This window comes from Chlorocebus sabaeus, chromosome 10 (assembly GCF_047675955.1).
Source record: "Chlorocebus sabaeus isolate Y175 chromosome 10, mChlSab1.0.hap1, whole genome shotgun sequence".
Taxonomy (NCBI): Eukaryota; Metazoa; Chordata; class Mammalia; order Primates; family Cercopithecidae; genus Chlorocebus; species Chlorocebus sabaeus.
In genome coordinates this window covers 95,795,398-95,816,872 of record NC_132913.1, presented here as the reverse complement: position 1 = coordinate 95,816,872, position 21,475 = coordinate 95,795,398, and the positions used below count along the sequence as shown (strand labels likewise).

Sequence of the window (21,475 nt, the reverse complement as noted above, 5' to 3'; positions counted from 1 at the left end):
CTGACAGCTCTGTAGCCTAGCACTAGAAGAGCTATCAGCTTTAGAATGCTAAGCCTCTGGAAGGACTCCAGCCTACTAAAGAAACCCTGTCTCCCTAAGATGTAATGGGATCAGGAGATAAATAATGCTAGTATCTTATCATTCTGTTGATCTACAAGCCTGATCCTCCCCACTTCCTCCTTCTGTCTGGTGAATTCCCATTATTCAAATTCCAATCCATTCATCCTCAGCTCTGGGAAATCTTCCCTGAACCTACCAAATTTCACCCCTATGGCAGACACAGCTGCCTTTCATTGTCCATTGTCCATTTCTTCCATGACTAAGGTGCCCCAACTTGTTACCTAAGCACACAGCCATGGTTTGCTGAACTTCACTGCTGAACTGAATCACATTACCTTTTTATGTGCAATGTTCTTGGTACAAACAAAGCCATTGACAACCACAGAATCAAACTTCTTTCCACCTGGGATCTAATGGAACAATTAAGAAAACAATAATATTCAATAATAACATGCTTAGAATCTAGTCAGATGTATGCTATTATTTCTTTCCATTTCTTTTTAACTATTGTGTAATCAAATAAGAACAAAAAATTTCAGGAAATAATTGTTCCTTTCAATCAATGATCAATGGCATCTCTGCATGACTCTGTTTTCCCATCCCCTATTCTCTAATGTACTATACTAGAACTCTAAAGTACTCACTGACTGAATAAACTAGTGCCATGTGGCAGTTAACACTACTGTTTACATTAAATATCACAGGGAAAAAGCACACACAGGACTGCATTACTATCTAAATCAGAGGCATCCAGTCTTTTGACTTCCCTGGGCCTCATTGGAAAATGAATTGTATTGGGCCACACATAAAATACACTAACAACAGTGGATGAGCTTAAAAAAAAAAAATCACAAAAAATGTCATAATGTTTTAAGAAAGTTTATGAATTGGTGTTGGGCCGGATTCAAAGCACTCTTGGGCAGCATGCAGCCCACAGGCCACGAGTTGGACAAGCTTGATCTAAATAAAGCAAATTACCCACTGCTTTTCCTCAGAACAGTGATCATAATCTGTGAGAATAGGGTTTCTCATAGCTGACGTGTCAAGAAGAGGAAGCAAGTAAGGAAGAAACTGTATCGGTTTGAGTTCCCAACCCATCTCCGATATAACTCATCCTTTCCATTCACCTCTCACTTCCTATGCGTGGCTTCCATGACTCCTAAGTGCACTGCTAACAAACAAAGCAGACAGTAAAACCTCCTACTCCTCATCTAGCAACCCTCAGGGTAATGACTCTTTTTAGATTACCATTAAGAGAAAAATTATAATCAGTCCTGCCTCATCACTTCCTAGCATTAGTAAAACATTAGCAGAGCTCACTTTTTTGATGTGGACAAACTGACGGATATCCATGTCATCATCCTGGTTCTTGACATCAGGTCGGACTGTCTGAACAACCTGGCAGACCAATGACACGATGATGTCCCTCCAAGATGATGACAGTGAGTCACTATGGAGCAACTGCTGGAGTAGTGCCATCATGTGGTTATGATTAGCTGAACTATAAAAATATTATAAGAAAGAAGTTTGCATAGTTAATACTGCCAGAGACAATAATTCTGATGATAAAACAGTCTACAAAGACATAAACATTTCAATTACGGTTCACAGATAAGATTTTCTAGGTCAATATCATTCTTTCATTATATCTGTACCTTAAGGATTTTGCATATAAATGAAATCTGAATATCTTCCACTAAGAAGTTCCCTGCAACTGACTGAAATGAAATTTTAACACGTAAAATGGGGACAGACAAGCAGAGTTTGGGGCTCTTGGTTTTTCTGTTTTTTTCTCTGAGACAAAGTCTTGCTCTGTTGCCTAGGCTGGAGTACAGTGGCGTGATCTCAGCTCACTGCAACCTCCACCTCTTGAGTTCAAGCAATCCTCCTATCTCAGTCTCCCAAGTAGTTATGATTACAGACCCACACCACCACACCTGGCTAATTTTTGTATTATTAGTAGAGACTGGGTTTTACCATGTTGGCCAGGCTGGTCTCGACCTTCTGACCTTGTGATCCTCCCGCCTCGGCCTCCCAAAGTGCTGGGATTACAGGCATGAGCTGCCGCACCCAGTCGGGGCTCTTGGTTTTATAAGAAATGTAATCACAAGTCAAAATAGGCTTTATTTCCTAAGTAATCTTAGTATTTTTTTCTTTCTAAGGAAAAAGAAAAATACCTCCCTTTTTAAGAGGAATGATACATATGCTTATCAAGTCACTGAAGATAATAAAAGTGAAAAATTAAAATTTAAAATTTCATTGCCTTACAGCAACCTCTCCATGGCTTGTTTCTCCCCATTCTCCTCCCTCAGGAGCTCCAGGTTGTTATGATGCCAGCCCAAAGGTGTGAAAGGCAGCTCTTTGGATTTTTCCTCTACTCGACGATTAAATAAGGATTCTAAGTACAATATAAAATAAGAAGTTATTACTTCATTGTCCTGTTTTATACCACTCATGTATTTAGAAATTGCCCTTTCTCTTTATAAATGTTTTAAGTTAGCCAACATAAATTATTGGCGTAAAAAGGCAAGAACATGTAATAAACATATAAATAAAATGCATAAGAAAATACATACAAATACGTAAAATACGCTAAAAATACAGAAATGCAAGAATTAAGAAGAGCAATAATTGGCAACCGCCAAAATCAGACACAGAACAGTGAAAATCAAATGTACGTAACTAAGACTCTCAAGCCAATAATTATAAGCACAGCTTCTGAAAAGCAAATAAAATGAAATTTTTGCTTCTCTTTTTAATTTTTAAAAAGGAGGGTGTTAATATCCCCTTAAAATCACAAACTGGGCCGGGCATGGTGGCTCACGCCTATAATTCCAACACTTTGGGAGGCCGAGGTGGGGAGATCACCTGAGGTCAGGAGTTTGAGACCAGTCTGGCCAACATGGCGAAACCCCATCTCTACTAAAAGCACAAAAATTAGCTGGGCGTGGCGGTACATGCCTGTAATCCCAGCTACAAGGGAGGCTGAGGCAGGAGAATCACCTGAACCTGGGAGGAAGAGATTGCAGTGAGCCAAGGTCACGCCACTGCACTCCAGCCTGAGTGACAGAGCGAGACTCCATCTCAAAAATAGAAAAAAAAAAAAAAAATCACAAACTGAAAAGTGCATTCAACAGAAATCTAAATGCTGGCAGAACACATGATAGCGTGGGTGATGAATTTTCAAGAAAGAAGCTCAGCTCAGATAATCCCAAAACAACAGATGACAGTGCAGAAAGTCTATTCAGACAATCTTCAATAGTGTTTCTCTTTCAATATTGGCACAGAGGTTTTTTAACAAAATTTTAGCAAGACAGACTCAAAAACATAAATATTAAAACATAATAAATAGCATTTATGTAGAATTTGTGTAAAATCTTTAAATTTTTTAAAGATGAGTGAAAACAGATCAAGACAAAAAATTAATAATAAATGCTTAACAAAAAAAATATGTTCACTAAATAATTGTTGAATAATCTGACCAAATAAGTGGAAAGAAAAGAAGTAGGAAATGCTTACAAAAATTCTCTAACCTGTCCTCTCTTAAAAGCAAAACAAACAAAAAACTTCTACCCAACAGCCCAGCAGATTACACATAAAGTATATGTCCATGACATGTGAAATACAAGAACTGCGCATTTCAATTACATAAAGGGCCACTCTGTAAACTTCTAGCTGAACCAGATGCTTGGAGGTGAATTTAGAAGCACTGTCAAGCTATCAGATAAGCTGCAGTGGCCTCCTTGTACCAGCTTGCCTTCTCTCTTTGATTTGAAACCCTGGGAGCCAAGAAGGAAGGGAAATTTTCTCCTAATATCTGAGGCCTAACCAGTGGAATACTATGGACCAATTAAGAATGTCTTTACTCTAGGAAGCTAAGCTAAGTGGGGAAGGAATAGGAGAAGGCTAATACTTTTCTATTCTCCTTTTGTGTCCAAAAGAAATTTATCAGCAGAGTCAGTTCTTTATCCTCTCTTGCCTACTTCTCTTCCTCACTCCACAGGACAAGCCGCATCCTTAACTGGAGATCTGCCTGTGGGCTTTTTGACAAATTTGACAATCCTTGATGAGATATATATCAATACTTAATATTATATTCACAATATAGTTAAGTGTAAACTATGTCTTTAAAAGAATTAAGTTCAAATTCTACTTAAAAGTTTTTAAACAATTACTTTTCACATCAGAGACCTCCTTCTTGCAAACCAAGTCCAAGTTTACATTCTTGGTTCTCAACACTCTCAAAATCATTATACACATTAAAAATTGTGTTCCCATACTACCATAATCAAATATATTTTCAGCACCTTCTCTATGCCAATCAATGTGCTAAGCCCTAAGTATACCCTCATGAACAAAAGAGACACCATTCCACATACAGCTTTTTATAAACTTACCTTTGATGAAAGCGTCACTTATTGAGAGCTGTTGTCCTCCAGTGTCAGAAATCAAATACTCTGCATACCAGGGAGACAACAGAGAGGAGGAAGGAAAGGAGAGACATATGACTATAAATATGTCAGCATAATTATATAGCAAAAACACCCACACACAAAATATTACTCATACTAAACCCATCATTGCCCAGTAAATTCAAGAAAGTTTTGGGTCAAAATGCCTCTTGACACTTGTTCTATGCACTTCATACTAAACTTAAGCAGATTTGCATGAATAATGCAATAGAGCCGTGAAACAATTCTCCTTAATTCAAATGTCAGATAGAGAAACGTTTTTCTCTTACCAAGACCAACCGGTTTATGAACATTAAGATCTTCAGATACTTGTACGACCATCCTAAAGCATTACAGTTCTTTTCACATGTAACTTGATGATTTAACAAATAATCACTTTGCTATGCACAAAGTAGTTCACAGAGAACCCACCTGATAAAACAATACAAACTTTTTAAAAATTTCTGAATATAAGCTATAAAACAAATTAATACAGAAGTGACATTGGCAGGAAAAAAGATAAAACTCATCAGTATTTGTACTAGTTCCGAATAAGCATTTTTGTTTTTCAAAAATTATACCAAACACTGCCGAATTTTTGCTAGACATTAACTGAACACATTCTGAAGGCTTTTAATAAATAAAAAAGTTTTCTTACTAGTGAAACTTACTCTTTACTTCCCCATGAACTTTCTCTAGGTCTGTGACCAAGCATAGCTCAAATGGGGTTCTTTCCACTATGCAAATTAAAACACGATGCATGTTAACTCCTTTAAGGTAAAGGTTCTCCACAAAATTTTCTCCAAGTTCATTTATAAACAACTGGGCTTTAAAAGTTACTATGTTTATAAGCCAATATGCTCATCCTTCCAACCAGGAAACAAAGAAAGTATTTTATTTAGAAAGTTCAAGTGCACTATGCCAAATACAATAAAATCGAGTATGTGGACAAGACAGATGTTATACTTTATTTCTACTCTTCCCTTACAGAAATGAGTAACACCAAATTCTCTCAGTTCAATTAATGTACTGTTCTTTACCAGCCTTCTCACACTAAAGCTTAATTGTATCTATGAGACTCCAGAAATGGTGGATTTTCCCCATTTAGTTATGAAAAAAATTAAGCCTACAGAAAATGCTGTATACCATCCACCTGAGTTCAACAATTGTTAAGGATTTGCCATATATGTGTATGTTGCTTCTCTCCAATCACTCAAAGTTACACACATCATGACACTTTACCACTAGGACATCAGTACAACTCTCATAAAAACAAGGGTATTCTTCTCTATAGCACAGTATTATTTACATATTTGAGAAAGTTAACAATGTCTTAATAGCACAGAATTAACCCATACTCGTTTATCCAACTGTCCCCAAAATGTTTTCTAATCAACATTTTTTTTCTCAAGCCTCGATGCAATCAAGTTCACACATGGCATTTGGTTCCTGTATCTCTTCATTCTCTTTTAATCTAGAACAGATCTCCTGTCTTTTTTCCTTTTCATAAAACGAACTTTAAAAGAACCTGGGTTATTGTTCTGTGGGATGTCCCACATTCTGAGTACAATCGTTTTCTCATGGTGTGTTTAACTTGCTCCTCTATCCCATGTTTTCCTGTACACAGAAAACTGCATCTAGAGGTTTACAGAAGCCATGGTTTTCACCTTCTTCTCTAGGTTCTACTTGCTAACTTTCCAAGAATAGTTCAGAATCTTGCTTGCAACACATAGTAAAATATATTTTCATTGTACAATTCCCTAAGACCAATAATGAAAAATTAAGTTTGAAAACAGGGTTTTCTCACTTAAGATAGAAAGCATAAGTAGTATTTTTTAAAGTACAGATATTTCAACCAATTTTATAAATCCAATTTTCCTCAGCCTTAAACAATATAGGACAATCCACAAGAAAATATTTAATAAGTACTACCTTTAATTTCAATGTAAAGATTAAAAAAATTCCCATTTGTTTTTATACAAAAGGAATGAAAACCAGAGGCAGAAGAATTCCATTATTCTTTCACATAACTACCAGTCTCCCTGGAAATCTTTATTTTCTTGTAATCAGTGTTCATCTTGACTGTAACACTGAGCAAACTATTACAACTTCACAAGAAAAAAAATGTAAGAAGAATAACTCTTGTTAGTATGTTAAAAACTGAGAGAACTGTGAAAGCCAGCTATATTTATTAAGAGATTTATGAAGTCTTCAAATTATAAGGTTGCAAATGACCTAAGACGTCAATTTAATAATTATGTTCTTCCTAATGCTGGAACCTTCTCTATAATATTCTCACTGAGTAGGCTAAAAGATCATAATTTCTTTTTAATTCTAGATCTAGGTTTTTCATTTCACAGATTTAGAATTAAAAGAAAATTTAGAAGTCTCCAAGTCTATGTAACCCATCACCCAATGTGGGCATCCGTTCTCAATAACTATGACAAGTGAACATTCAGACACAACCTGGACACTTCCCATGCACAGTGGCAAAAGTTCACTACTCCTGACTACTGAATCTATTTCTTCCTTCAGCCATATGCAAAATAAATATAATTTCTTTCAGGTACTCTTCAGATACCTAAAGGCAACACCAAGTCTTCTTTTCTCCATTTCAAATAGTCCAGATTCCCTTATCACGGTTTTCAGATGTCTTAGGATCCTGGCAACCTCGCTCTATTCATAAATCAGAACTGAACACAAAACATTAAATTGGATCCTCATTCTAGACATTATATGGCCACTAATGAAATCTATTATTGCACTGGGGGGTGCGGAGGGGTTGATACATCACACTCTTAAATTTGCAAATAACTAAAACTTAGATCTTTATCACACAAATTATTAAGAGTGACTTTCTCCAAAGTACTAATAGTAAATGTGTTAAGCCTTATTATCATATTATGTTTAACTGTGTTAACTATCATCTTGTTAGTCTCAATCTATTGCTTGAGAAAATCAAGATTTTTAAATGTCAGTTCTGCTATCCAACACACTAGCCATTCTTTCCAGATTTTAATTATTTGTGGATCTAAAAAACATTAAAAGTGCTGACCAAAAAAAAAGTCGTGAACAACACTAAATACAGAGAGTCAAATCCGTATAACATAACCTAGGAGCATCCGCTTCCTGTTGACATCAAATTATTAATTATCCTTTCAATATTTTGTACAACAAGCTACAAATCCACATGTTAACACCAGTAGTGGGCCAGGTGTAGTGGCTCACGCCTATAATCCCAGCACTTTAGGAGGCCGAGGTTGGCGGACTGCCTGAGGTCAGGAGTTCAAGATCAGCCTGACCAACATGGTGAAACCCTGTCTCTACTAAAAATACAAAAATTAGCCGGGCGTGGTGGCTGGTGCCTGTAATCCCAGCTACTTGGGAGGCTGAGACAGGAGAATCGCTTGAACCCGGAAGGCGGAGTTTTCAGTGAGCCAAGACCAGGCCATTGCACTCCAGCCTGGGCAACAAAAGCAAAACTTTGTCTCAAACAAACAAAAAAACAAAAAACAAAAAAACCCCAAAAAAAAACCACCACTAGTAGTGGTATCATAAACTCTTACATTCACCAAACACACTACACTCTTTGTGTTTTTCATATTAAAAGCTCACACTAAGTAGAATGGTGGTTACCAGAGGTTGAGGAAGTGAAGGGAATGGGGAGATGCTGGTCAAAGAGTAAAAAGTTTCATTCAGATAGGAAGAATAAGTTTTTGAGAAATATTGTACAGCATGACGACTATAGTTAATAACAGTATATTGTATATTTCAAAATTGCTAAGAGTAAATTTCAAAGGTTCTCACCACTAAGAATAATAAGGATTTTTTTTTGTTTTTAAGATAAAAGTCTCACTCTGTCATCCAAGCTGGACTGCAGGGGCAAAATCATGGCTCACTGCAGCCTCAACCTGCTGAGCTCAAGCAATCCTCCCTCCTCAGCCTCCCAAACAGCTGGAACCACAGGCGCATACCACCACACCCACCTAATTTTTATGTATTTTTTGTAGAGACAGGGTTTTGCCACATTGCCCAAACTGGTAGTTTGTTGTGCAAAATATTGAAAGGATAATTAATAATTTGATGTCAACAGGAAGGGGATGCTCCTAGGTTATGTTATAGACTCAAGCAATCCGCCTGCCTCAGCCACTCTAAGTGCTGGGATTACAGGCATGAGTCACTGCACCCTGGCCCAACAAAAAGGATTTAAAATGATGAATATGTTCATTAGCTTGATTTAATAAACATATCCATCATTTCAAATCCTTACTTGTTCCTTAATCATTCCATATTTTATACATATATTGTAACATATTTTTATATCCCATAAATACATACAATTTGTCAATTTACAATTTAAAAAATAAAGTTCATACAGACTCTAAAGCCTGTGCTTTAAACAAATAAATATGACCATTGCCTTTGCCTCTTTTAACGTATTTCAAGTACGAAATCGTCCTCTTTGTCTACAAAGCTATTGAGAGATCATTAAATGTCTTATTAACATCAACAAAGATAGTATCTCTCATAGTCTTCTGATTTATCAATCTTGTATCACCATAAAAAATGGAAATGGGGTTGTTTTGGAATGACTTATTTTGGTTAACCAACACTGGTGCCCAGTTACCACCAATTCCTTGTCTAAATACCACAGAACATTCTGTTCACTACACTTCTCTACATTTTTCCAGCCTTCAATGTCACATCAAGAACCCATCTTTAAAAAATAATAATAATAATGCATCTATCACTACAGTCATCTAGATTCTCTCCTACTCTTTGCAACTCTTCAAAGATAACAAACTCTGGCTCCATGATCCCAGATCCAAAGTCTTTCAATAACCTGGTATATAGTTTGCCTAAACCTGGCAACAGACTTATTTAAAAAACCATTAATTCTCTATCTGTTTATTACCCTGGACTTCACTTTCCTCTTAACCACGTGTATTCTTTTCTGATAAGATTAGTCTAAAGAGTGGGGAGGAAAAAAAGCCTTCTTTTAGTCATCAATCAATATTACATAACTTTCCCAAATAACTGGCCTAGTTTTTCTTTCTACTAAACTTTAAATCTTTCTCAGATATCCTTGGCATTTTCTCCAACCTTCAGTGCAAGCTGGACTTCTATTATACTGTCATTTTTCTTAAAAGTGCTGTCCCCTCTTTCAGATTTATTCCCCTATGCAAGTTGCCACTTACAACTTTGATAGGCAATCTGTTTAAAAGATTGAGGGCCAGGCACAATGGCTCAAGCCTGTAATCCCAGCACTTATGGAGGCCAAGGTGGGTGTGGATCACTTGAGGCCAGGAGTTCAAGACCAACATGGTAAAACCCCATCTTTATTAAAAATACAAAAAATTAGTCAGGCATGGTGGTGTGCACTGGTAATCCCAGCTACTCAGGAGGTTGAGGTGGGATAATCACTTGAACCCAAGAGGTGGAGGTTGCAGTGAGCTGAGATCGCACAACTGCACTCCAGCCTGTTGTCTCTTACAAAAAAAAAAAAAAGGGGATTGAGATCAGGGAGGTTTGAAAGGAGTCATATTTTTGTTAACTGCAGGTGTTTCTCCTGTCAATTTCCTTGGAGACACAATCTGGGGTTGTTACCATAACAATGTCATTTTTGGAGCCTCCTGTTCCATTCCACTCCACATGTTCTCAAGTTAGGTTTTCAAAAGTAAGTATCTGACTGTGCTCAGCAGTCTATCCTTTGCTATTACAAATTCTATGATGACAGGTCACTCTTCAAGATTTTCAGAACTCCTTTAACGTTCCAAGAGGTGAAATCATCAGCAAGTCAAAAGTGTACTTCACATTCTGCTTACAGCAAAATGCAATTGCCAACAGATGTGTCCAGAGAACAGATGTTCATCATCTGTGTGCCCCTGACCCACATCTGTAAGTTTATATTCAAAACCTTCATAATATCCCCCATGTGACCACCATCTATAGTTAATTCTCACACAAGTGTCATATCTGCTTTTCCATCCTTTCATACTCACCCAAATATTCTCCATCATTTTTCCAGTTTCTGTTTTGAGGATTTCCATAAAGATGTCTATCTTATTCATGTTCAATGTTAGTCAAGTCTCCTCATTAACACACCCTTTCTCAATTTCTTATTTTTAAATAACATATTCCTTTTTATTACTATAACTCTTAAGTATCATTTTACCACATTTTGATAATAGCTAATACTGACAATTATGAGAAATTTGTTGGAGAAATATAAACTTGTATCAAATCATTTTAGTATAAATGTTTGGTTCAAAAGCTTCTGTTTTCTGGTCTATTTTTAGGTTCAAAATAGAGTGCGCAAAACTTAGGCAAGCATTTCAGATCTAAGTAAGGAGACAATTCTACTTTAGACACTTATATGTTTAAAATACAAACTCCAGGTAAAATCATGGAATAAAGTGCTTCATCTTTAAAATATTGATTTTTCAGTTATTATGACATAACGAAATCCCACATTTATTTATTTACTCATGTATTTTTTACTTATTCACTTTTACACAATCCCATGATAGGACTATAATTTAAACTGGCTTTTAATTATATCCAATAAAGTAAGCCTCATCATCCATTTTAAAAACAGGCATTTCTTATGTGCTGCTATGTTAGATTTTAGTAATGTTTACCTCTTTCTCCTTTTACACAAAATGTCTTTTGAATATGGTCACTACTATTTTTGAGCCAACAGACTAAAGCATCAAATAAGATAGCTAAAAATAATGAATTCATTTTACATTAGAGAAGAAATTGTTTTAATACATATAGAATATACATAATAAGCATTATGAATTATTGTGGAGGTATTTTGGAATGTGAGAATGATTTTCCCCCAATCTAGTTCAAGCATCTTAATGAGTTTAGTGAAATATTATGTTACTGGGTAATGGCAAAGGCAAACAGGCTTTAAAATGTTAAATGAAGAAAGAGAAAAGAATAGAGCAGAACATCCATGTTATAAATGCAAAGAAATGCCACCTTGGAAGTTGCACATTATGGGAAGAGCAGTCAGATGTGGTTCCTTTTAAAGACTACAAGCTTTAAACTGGGCATGGTGGTGCTGAGGAAGAAAACAAGAAATAAAAGGAATCAACCAAAAAAGGTATGGGGAGGAGGTGTGGGAGAAACGAGAAAGGGTAGAACAAAACCCACACCAAATCCCCTCAGCCACATGGGACAGAGGAAGCCAGAAAGACAGGCTGGCATGAGATCCTATGGCCCAGCTGTCCAGCCTGTGTTTGGATTCCAGATGGTGACTACCTCCTACCTTTTTGGTCAGCAGGGTGAGGGGGCACATGTGGGTACTTGGAGGGCTTCTTGATATGGAAGTTCACGTTGTCCAGCTCCACGTTCAGGCTGATAGAAGCGGCTGAGTCACTGTCCACTGTGGACTGGAAACTGCTGACTGATGTGCGCTTGCTAGGACTGGCAGAATCTTTTAGTGTTGGGAAGGGGAAAGAAATATAGGGAGAGGAGGGGAGTAAAAATGGGTTTTATCAGGGTATTGGAGGAAAGGAGAAAAATGTTTTTTTAATATACAAGCCCAATGTGCAATACCAAAATGGATACAGTATTTTCATGTACTTCTGTGTAGACTTAATAAAATTTGAACAAGTTAAATGTAAAATCAATTTTTAAAATGAAGAAATATATTGGAGGTTCTGCAGAGAGAAAGTCTGATATCATAGTGAAGAGATGAGAAAGTTGTCTGCTGCCATATTATTAGTTCAGTTATTTTTAAGCTGCTGCAAACTATAGACTATGGTAAAATCTAGACGTGTCAGCCTAACAAGTTGGTTTAAGAAAATACTGTATCTAAGACAAAGACTGCTATCAGATGTTTCCATTTAGTTGGAGCCATAAATCATAAAGCGGAATTATTTCAACAAACAAGGTAATCATTTTATCATTCATACACAGTAACGACCCATCAAAACTAAAATGTTAGAAAGTTAAACTCACTAGCCAAATTATCGTCACCTTCTTCAGCTATCTGTTCTGTGTCACTGTCATCAAACTTTATGTCTTTAAACCAGGATGGTTCAGAGTGTCCTTCCACGGAGTTCACCGAGTCACTGTCAGGAGAAGGCGTCTCAGAAAATTCTGTGCTCTGAAAGGATGAAGACAGGATCCAAGCAATTGGCCCTCAATGGCAACAATGTTAAGGCTGTCACACTACAAATAAATTGTAGTCCAATATTTCTATGAACTTAACAATTGAATTTATATAAAAATAAACAAATTAGCAAAAACTAAGTTATAAACCAGAATCATACTGACGATTCCACTCTTTAAAATTGTAATTTTCGTTAACTAGAAGACTTAAGTTGTATATTAAGAACAAAACATTTTTTTAATACAGATTTTAGAGTGTTTTATTTCATGCCTTAGTCCTGAGAGTGAAAATAGCTTAGAATTTAATTTAGCTCTGGGGAAACTCTCTCCAGAACACATATTGGAAAATAAATTTTAATCAATCACATCACACCAGTATTTGGAGTCATTTGTCTCTTCTAACCATTGACTTTCCAATTTTAGTTCACAAAGGTGTTACTAAACATTACACAGCTGACCCTTGAACAAGGGTTTAAACTGCACGGGTCTACTTATACGTAGATTTTTTTTTTTCTGCCTCTGCAGACAGCAAAAGCAATCTCTTCTTTTCCTCCCTCCTCCTCAGCCTACTCAACATGAAACAATGAGGATGAAGACTTTTGTGAGGATCCATTTCCACTTAATGAATAGCAAGTAAAGTTCCTCTTCCTTATGATTTTCTTCATGTTTCCGTAACTTGCTTTATTGTAAGAATATGGTACATAATACACACAACATACAAAATATTGTAAGAATATGGTATATAATACACACAACATACAAAATATGTATTAATTGCCTGTTATTGATAAAGATTCCAGTCAACAGTAAGCTATTAGTAGTTGTTTTGGGGAAGTCAAACATCGGTGAATTTTCAACTCTTCAGGGGGTCAGTATCCCTAACTCTTAAGGGTTGGCTATATATACATGTGTGCCTGTGTGTGTGTATATATATGTATATATATGTTTATATGTGTGTGTGTATATATAACCCACATATTGTATCAAATTACATAAACCAAGAGTGAACGTATATCTTTTTCTGAAGTTATATCTTTAAATAATTTCTACTTCCCTAAAGCAAAAAAATATATATTCATCAGTATACCATTGTTTTTGTTTGTTTGTTTGTTTTGAGATGGAGTCTTGCTCTGTCATCCAGGCTGGAGTACAGTGGCGCAATCTCAGCTCACTGCAAGCTCCACCTCCCGGGTTCATGTCATTCTCCTGTCTCAGTCTCCCAAGTAGTTGGAACTACAGGCACCCACCACCACGCCTGACTAATTTTTTTGTATTTTTAGTACAGACGGGGTTTCACCGTGTTAGCCAGGATGGTCTCGATCTCCTGACCTCAGATGATATGCCCGCCTCGGCCTCCGAAAGTGCTGGGATTACAGGTGTGAGCCACCGCACCTGGCCATCATCACTATTGTTATACAATAGTGCTAGAGTCAAAATTATTTCAATAGATGTCATAAAATTTTTCATTGTATTACTTATACTCTCAGTTAGTTCTAAAAACATAGGCATAATAAAACCAAAAGCCATTAAAGTTAAATGATAAGCAACTATAAACACCATAAAGCCAAATTTAAGAACTACCACACCAACTAAAAAAAGTGTTTGATTCTTATTCTTTTCCTTTTTACTGTCTGATCAAATTTAAAGTAAACAATAAAATGTTTGATTCTAATGGCAGCTTTTTCATTATTGCTGCCTGCCAAGTAAAAAAAAATGTTTTAACTTTCCTCAAACAGCAGGAAAAAATGTTAGAAAAAATGATCTTCTAATAAACTACTTTTTATTCCCACTGATGAAGAAAGACTATAAAATAAGCTGCTACATTCTAATTGACAGTAAACACTGAAAAGTACCTGCAGTGGTCTATACAGCGCATACTCATCTCTGAAAAGCTGGTCGTGATGACTAACACAATCCAGCCAACGTCCATCAACCATTGCTTGTCCAATCGCTATAGCTTGTGCCCTGAATCAAGACCCACAAAAATGAAAAGTTTTAAAAGTCAATCAGAACAGTTAAGTACCAGATAAGACACAACCTTAAATTTTTTTTTCAGTTCTAATCAGAGTTAGAATTTCACATGGCCCTTGGATAAGTAAAGGACAAAACAAGAGAGAGTTAAAGCAAATTACAAGATTCTTCCAGGTACTATAGTAAAGGACAAGAAACTACTGGTAAGGCAGTCCTAACAAAACCTAATTTTAATAACAGCAAGCATTGACTGAGTATTCAATGCATGCACAACCCTGTACTTAATAGATTTAAAAAATGTTGAGAAAAGCTCCTACCTTCAAGGAGCTTAGTTTTAATAAGACAATACCAAACATTACAGATACAGGCATAAAATATGTATACATATATACATGAAATAGACACTTAATGACACATTACATTATATGGCATTTCACAATTCATAAAGCACTTCAGCCAATATTATTTCATCCCCCCCAGTTTATTCACAGGACCACATAATTTTCCTCATATTGAAGAAGTCTCAAAGAGACTGAATAATGTGACTAAAAGCACAAAGCTAAAAAATATATACAGCCAAAACTGCAACCAGGGCTTTACTGCTTAAAGCTATTTCTCTCTTTACTTCTTTACGTACCTTTTTCTTCCCGTGAGAGGAGTAGTAGCTAATCTGAGAAAACAGTAAAAGCTAGGGTATATGTGTATTTGAAAAGCAGGACCTGTTACTCTTTTTTATAAATGATTTGTGAGGCAAGCTAGGACCTGACAGGCATAGCTCACAGACTAAATACTCAACACAGGTTACAACCTGTCTAGATTAGTGAACAGTAGCTGAGGAATTCTTTGGCCTTAGGTTCCAGCTACATTCTCTAATCCTGCTTTGCTAGAGAGTTCTTCTGCTTTTAATAAGGTAAATTAAGATCCCATTTGGCTCCTTGTACTCCTTGCATCTGTTCTCTGCTGGTTAAAACTCAGACTGGAGGAGGGTTAAATAATTAGCACAATAAACCATCAATCAGATAAAACAAAAAGCACCCTAACTCTACAAAGAAATCTGTAACTCTTACTATCTTCAAATATGTTTTCTCATTCAAAACATAAAAACCTCTTTCTAAGATCAGAATACCTTGTGGCAATGTGCCCATTTCGGATTAGCCAGTTGACTAATTCCTTTCCTACAATGCAGTTGGGATGCGTTCTCAACCAGTAGCGGTGATCCTGAAACTCCATTCCACTGCTGTGATGGCAGATTTTTTTCCACAGGTCCTTTAACTGAACACTGTCCTGCAATCACATTAACAGCAAGTAGTTACTCTTTAGAAAAATGCTATATACCTTTTCAGATGTTTTCCTGTGATTTTGAGACTCATAAAAGGAAACCTAATTTGGATTTCTTTATGGTAGCTAACTCACACAATTTAATACAAATGATATATACATGGGAACAGCTTGAACTCAGCTCATCTAATTCCAAACATAACTTTTTCTCTTGAAAACCAACTATTCCAAATACTTCTTTTTTCAATCAATGGCACGTCTCCTATTTATGTATTCTTCTTTGGAGATGGGGCAAGGCAGAGGGAGACAATAGTTAATCACACTAACCTAAGGTAACTGTTCCTAGAGGCTTTCACTCCACCAGATCTCACCATGTACCCAACTGCCAGATGAGTTTTTTTAAAAGGAAGACCTTCAGTAAATTACTCCCTTCTCAAAAAAATTCTGAATGTTCCTCAGCAACTAAAGGTTCAAATCTATATATGTAAGTACAGAATTCATTGCCTTCCACCAGGTAGTCCCAAATAACTTTCCTTTCTCATTGCCCCCAGACTGCTATTTAAACTCTCTCCCAGTTAAAAAATCCTACTTCTGGCCATGGAAAATGTTATGCTTATTCTTACCTCTATATCTTTCTTCACACCTTTAAATAAGATTCACCTTCCTAACTGCCTATCCAAAACTATTCCATCTCTCAAGGTCCAGTTCAAGCCCTTCAGTTTAAGCCTTTTTCTGATTCCCTCATTAGTAATGAGCTGTTTTTTGAATTCTTACATGACATATAGTTATATTATTTGACACTTTTTTATTGTTAAAGTAACACTACTTCCACTATTAAGGATCTTCTCCCTGATCTTATTTCTTCTACCTTTTGTGAGTTTGTTGGTTTGTTTGTTGTCTTACAGACAAGGTCTTGCTATGTTGCCCAGGCTGGAGTGCAGTGGCTACTCATGGCCATGATCACAGCACCGTACAGCCTCAAACCCATAGCCTCAAGAGTCCTCTCGTCCTGGCCTCCCAAGTAGCTGGGACTACAACTGCATGCCACCACACCTGGCTCTTACTTCTACTATTGAATTATAAGCTTGAGGACACAGCCATATCTTCCATTTCTCTGAGTCACTCTTAGAATTGAACACAGTATTTTATGCACAGATAAATTCAATAAGCAACTGATTATTTCATATAAACATATAGTATTAAATGTCTGAAAAGTGTTACATGTGTATAACAAACATGCTTCAAAGCTTAAATAGCAATATGGGACCTAAGAGTTAAGCTCTCTTATTATGTAGGTAACTGAATTCTGATTTTACCAGACAAAAGGGGTAAAGAAAATACTGGCCAGGCATGGTGGCTCACACCTGTAATCCCAGCACTTTGGGAGGCTGAGGCAGGCAGATCACGAGGTCAGGATATCGAGACCATCCTGACCAACACTGTGAAACCCTGTCTCTACTAAAAATACAAAAATCAACTGAGTGTGCTGGCACGTGCCTGTAGTCCCAGCTACTCAGGAGGCTGAGGCAGGAGAATCGCTTGAACCTGGAAGGAACAGACTGCAGTGAGCCGAGATTCCGCCACTGCACTCCAGCCTGGGGACAGAGTGAGACTCCATCTCCAAATAAAAAAAAAAAAGGAAAAAAGAAAAGAAAAGAAGAAAATATTAATGCAATGAGTACAGAATACTTGACCCATCGCTCAGGTGATCCTAGTAAAACTGAAGCTAAGCACTTCTGTTTAACTGATACACTATTTCATCTACATGTTTCTTTTTAAAATGACTCAGTGACAGGCTGGGTGCAGTGGCTCATACCTGTAATCCCGGCACTCTGGGAGCCAAGGTGGACAGATCACTTGAGGTCAGGAGTTTGAGACCAGCCTGGCCAACATGGTGAAACCACATCTCTACTAAAAATACAAAAAATTAGCCAGGTGTGCTGGCACGTGCCTGTAATCCCAGCTACTCAGGAGGCTAAGGCACCAGAATCGCTTGAGTCTGGGAGGCGGAGGTTGCCGGGAGCCAAGATCACACCACTGCACCCCAACCTGGGCGGCACACCGAGACTCTGTCTCAAAAAGAAAAAAAAAAGACTCAGTCACATAAACATTCTCTATGCTCAAAACTAGCAATAGGTCAAAGATACTGCACCAGTACCAGAAGAATTTTGCGTTCATCCTCAGTGGTCTCTGTCCTAACATATGTTCGGTTAGCCTGGGGACTGACAGATGTCTCATACGAAGGTACCATAGGAGAACCAGATCTATCCAGTGACAGGTTAGTAATGCTGGCTGATCTGGAAATAAAAACAAAAAGTGAAATCACAGGTGTAAATTCTTCTTCAATAAACAGAATTATAGAGAAAATTCATTTTTAAATAAATGATTATTTACTAATGTTAAGGGTACTTTTAAAAGTATTTATGATGGTTATGCATGATACTATCATTGGAAGAAATCTGGTAAAGGATACCCAGAAACTCTCTGTACGATATTTGCAACTCCATGTAAGTCTACATTTTGCAATTCTATGTGTGTCTAAAATGACTTGGGAATAAGTTTAAAAGAAAGTAGCTATGGAAACATTACAGGAAAACAATTATATAGCTCATATATCAGTAATATTTCAAAGGGAATAGATACAAAGTCTTCTTGTTAAAATGCTGTAAGTTAGTGGATTTTTTGTTTTTTTAAAATAACAAATATAAAGACTGAAACTAAATGCAGAAATCATCTTGCAGATCAGGGTCAGGAAACTATGGCCCACAGGCCAAATCTAGCCTGCTTCCTGTTTTTGTATAGCCCATGAACTAAGAAGGTTTTATAGTTAAACATTTGCAATGCAATCAGTCTGATGAAGGGAACACCAATTTTGACGTCCAAATAAGCAAAATGTTATGACCAAAAAAAAGAATTCCTTTCTTCTCACTAGTAGACCTATATTTAAAATAATGTCTTCAAGTATTATTACATTATGCTATTTTGTCAGTAAAAAAATTACAAGAAATTTGTTTCTTCTCATAATATCAGTATTCATACATATCCTTTATTTTAACTCTTGGTAAAGTTACCAAACAAATGACTTAGAAGTGGAATACCAATTGCATCAAGGAAACTTGAATTTATTTAAAAGAAAAGGTAACTAGAAATTTAGTTGGCTTCTATCTAGAAAAAAATTAAACCCAATTTTAGCTTCCACATAAAGGATAACAGGCAAAAGCACCTATGATGTGTTAGACTATATATATATAACTCATTCATTAGGGCAGTATCTGTATCTTCCCACATTTAATCTTCACAGCATCCTATGGAATATGTATTACTAGCTCTATTTTACAGATAAAGAAATCAAGAATTAGGGATTAAGTAATCTGCCTAAAGTAGCTCGACTAATATGTATCAGGGCTGCCACCTACAATTAGGTGGCAATTGAAAAACCATATTTCCCCAGTATAAGATAAAAATATTTTTTAAATAATTTAAGAAAGTATTCACAGGTTTAGCAAAGTGTCAGTTAATAGGAAACCACTGATATCAAATAGTCAATAAGCAATTTTTTAAATAATTGGTTATTTATTTCTTGGCATAGTCTTTTAGTGAAAGCTTGCTATTACGTCTTAATTTAATCTCTTTTCCAATGGGTGCATTATCCATACATTCTATTTCTCTATCATTCTAACCATCCCTGCACATATTCTAATATAGTGGCAATAATAAACGAAAATTAGTCAATTTTGCTGTCAAAAGCTCTAATAAGTAGGCTAGTAGCAAGAATCCTGATTAAAATTATATTTAGAGATAGCACTCACTGACTAAATTACATCTTTCCTAAAGACTTACATCAATCTTAGCATTAATTCAAAACACATACATTGTAAATTAGCACAGGTAGCCCTACACTTCTACACGTGCCAACAGGAATACTGTAATTTTCCCCATCTTTTTAAAAAGCCATCTCTTGACTCCACATCCCTTTGCTGCATTTCCCTCTACTTTAGAGCAAAACTCCCATCTCCAGTAATTCTTCCATTATCTCTTGAACCCCAAACCCACTGACTGCCTATCAAGATTACCAATGTGTCATTAAATCCAGTAGTCAGTTTTCACTCTTCATCTTACTTAACATATCAGCAGCATAACTCCCCTTCCTTGAAAAACTTTCTCCACTTGACTAATAAGATAAATACCCTCCTGGTTTTCCTGTCACCTCACTGGCCTCTCCCCCGTCTCCTTTTCTGGCTTCTCTTTATTTCTCCAATCTCAGTCCTTAGTCCTTATTTCCTTCCTCCTCACACTCATTCTCTTGATGATCTCCATCCAAGTTCATAGCTTTAAATACCATGTACATGATGACAACATCCAAGTTTATATCTCTACCCTGTAGCCCTCCCCTAAATTCTGGATTCATATATCCAACTATTTGACACCTCACTTGGATGACGATATCTCAGATTCACACATCTAAAACCAAACTGTTCCTCCCAGTTGGCAATTCCACCCCTCCAACTGCTCAGGCCAAAGACCTGAGTCATCTTTGATGTCTTTCTGTTGAAGCCTACATCCAGTTGATTAGCAAATCCTATTAGCTCTACAATCAAAATATATTTAGAATTTGTCTATTTCATCCAGGCATAGTGGCTCACACCTATAATCCCAGCACTTTGGGAGGTCGGGCCAATCACCTGAGGTCAGGAGTTTAAGACCAGCCTGGCCAACATGGTGAGACCTTGTCTCTATGAAAAATACAAAAATTCACCAGCCATGCTAGCAGGTGCCTGTAATTCCAGGCTAGCGGAAGGCTGAGGCACAAGAATCGCTTGAACCTTGGAAGCAGAGGTTGCAGTGAGGTGAAATCGTGCCATTGCACTCCAGCCTGGGCAACAAAGTGAGACTGTCTCAAAAAAAAAATGTCATGTCATCCTTCCACACTCCACCCAAAACTCTCCAACAAAGGAAAGGTTTTCAGAGTAGAATGTCAACTAGTAAACGTAAAAGCAATGATAGACTTAGAAAAGTCACCATTTTGCAAACATAATAACATTGCATTTCAACAAGTATCATAAATGAATGCTAAAACTATTGACTGAAAAATTAGTAAGATATAGGGTATTCATGCAGTTTCAAAGTATCTCCCCCACATACTACTTACTAATTACAAAGGATAAAATAGTAACTTTACAATGGAGAAACCCAACATGCAAGAGATCAAGTCAGCAACATCAATGGGATAAACTTGTATTGTGTCCTTTATAACATAACAGATTGAGAAGGATGTAGCACTCATGTAGTATTTCTGCCCCAAAACTGCACAGCCCAAATCTAATCATAGGAAGCCTTTGATAAACTTAAATTGATGGGCATTTTACTCAACAATTGGTCTATCTTCTTCACAAAGAAAGACTAAGATACTGTTACAGGGTAAAGAAAACCAAGACATATAACAAATAAATTCAATGTATGATTCTGAACTGGATCACAGATTGGGGGGGAAATCAGTACAAAAAAACATTATTAGGACAATTGGCAAAATCAGAATACCTGCAGTATATTACATAATAGAAATTTACCACTGTTAAAATTTCCTAAAT

General features: G+C 36.6%; 1 protein-coding gene across 15 annotated transcripts in view; it reads right to left on the bottom strand.

Moving 5' to 3' along the window:
- The window catches only part of PIKFYVE (phosphoinositide kinase, FYVE-type zinc finger containing), a 92,974-nt gene that overhangs the window by 40,660 nt on the left and 30,839 nt on the right, over positions 1 to 21,475 (bottom strand). For 7 of the 15 annotated variants that reach the window (XM_007966050.3, XM_007966049.3, XM_007966056.3 and 4 more), the window contains 9 exons: positions 18,040 to 18,184; positions 15,736 to 15,893; positions 14,492 to 14,603; positions 12,486 to 12,633; positions 11,791 to 11,958; positions 4,458 to 4,517; positions 2,329 to 2,458; positions 1,381 to 1,561; positions 396 to 470 (listed from right to left, as the gene is read on the bottom strand). In XM_007966050.3, coding sequence (XP_007964241.3) covers positions 396 to 470; positions 1,381 to 1,561; positions 2,329 to 2,458; positions 4,458 to 4,517; positions 11,791 to 11,958; positions 12,486 to 12,633; positions 14,492 to 14,603; positions 15,736 to 15,893; positions 18,040 to 18,184 — 1,177 coding nt within the window. Of the gene's footprint in view, positions 1 to 395; positions 471 to 1,380; positions 1,562 to 2,328; positions 2,459 to 4,457; positions 4,518 to 11,779; positions 11,959 to 12,485; positions 12,634 to 14,491; positions 14,604 to 15,735; positions 15,894 to 18,039; positions 18,185 to 21,475 lie in introns of those variants that run through there. The other 8 variants (XM_007966055.3, XM_007966052.3, XM_073020003.1 and 5 more) reach the window with 6 other exon arrangements.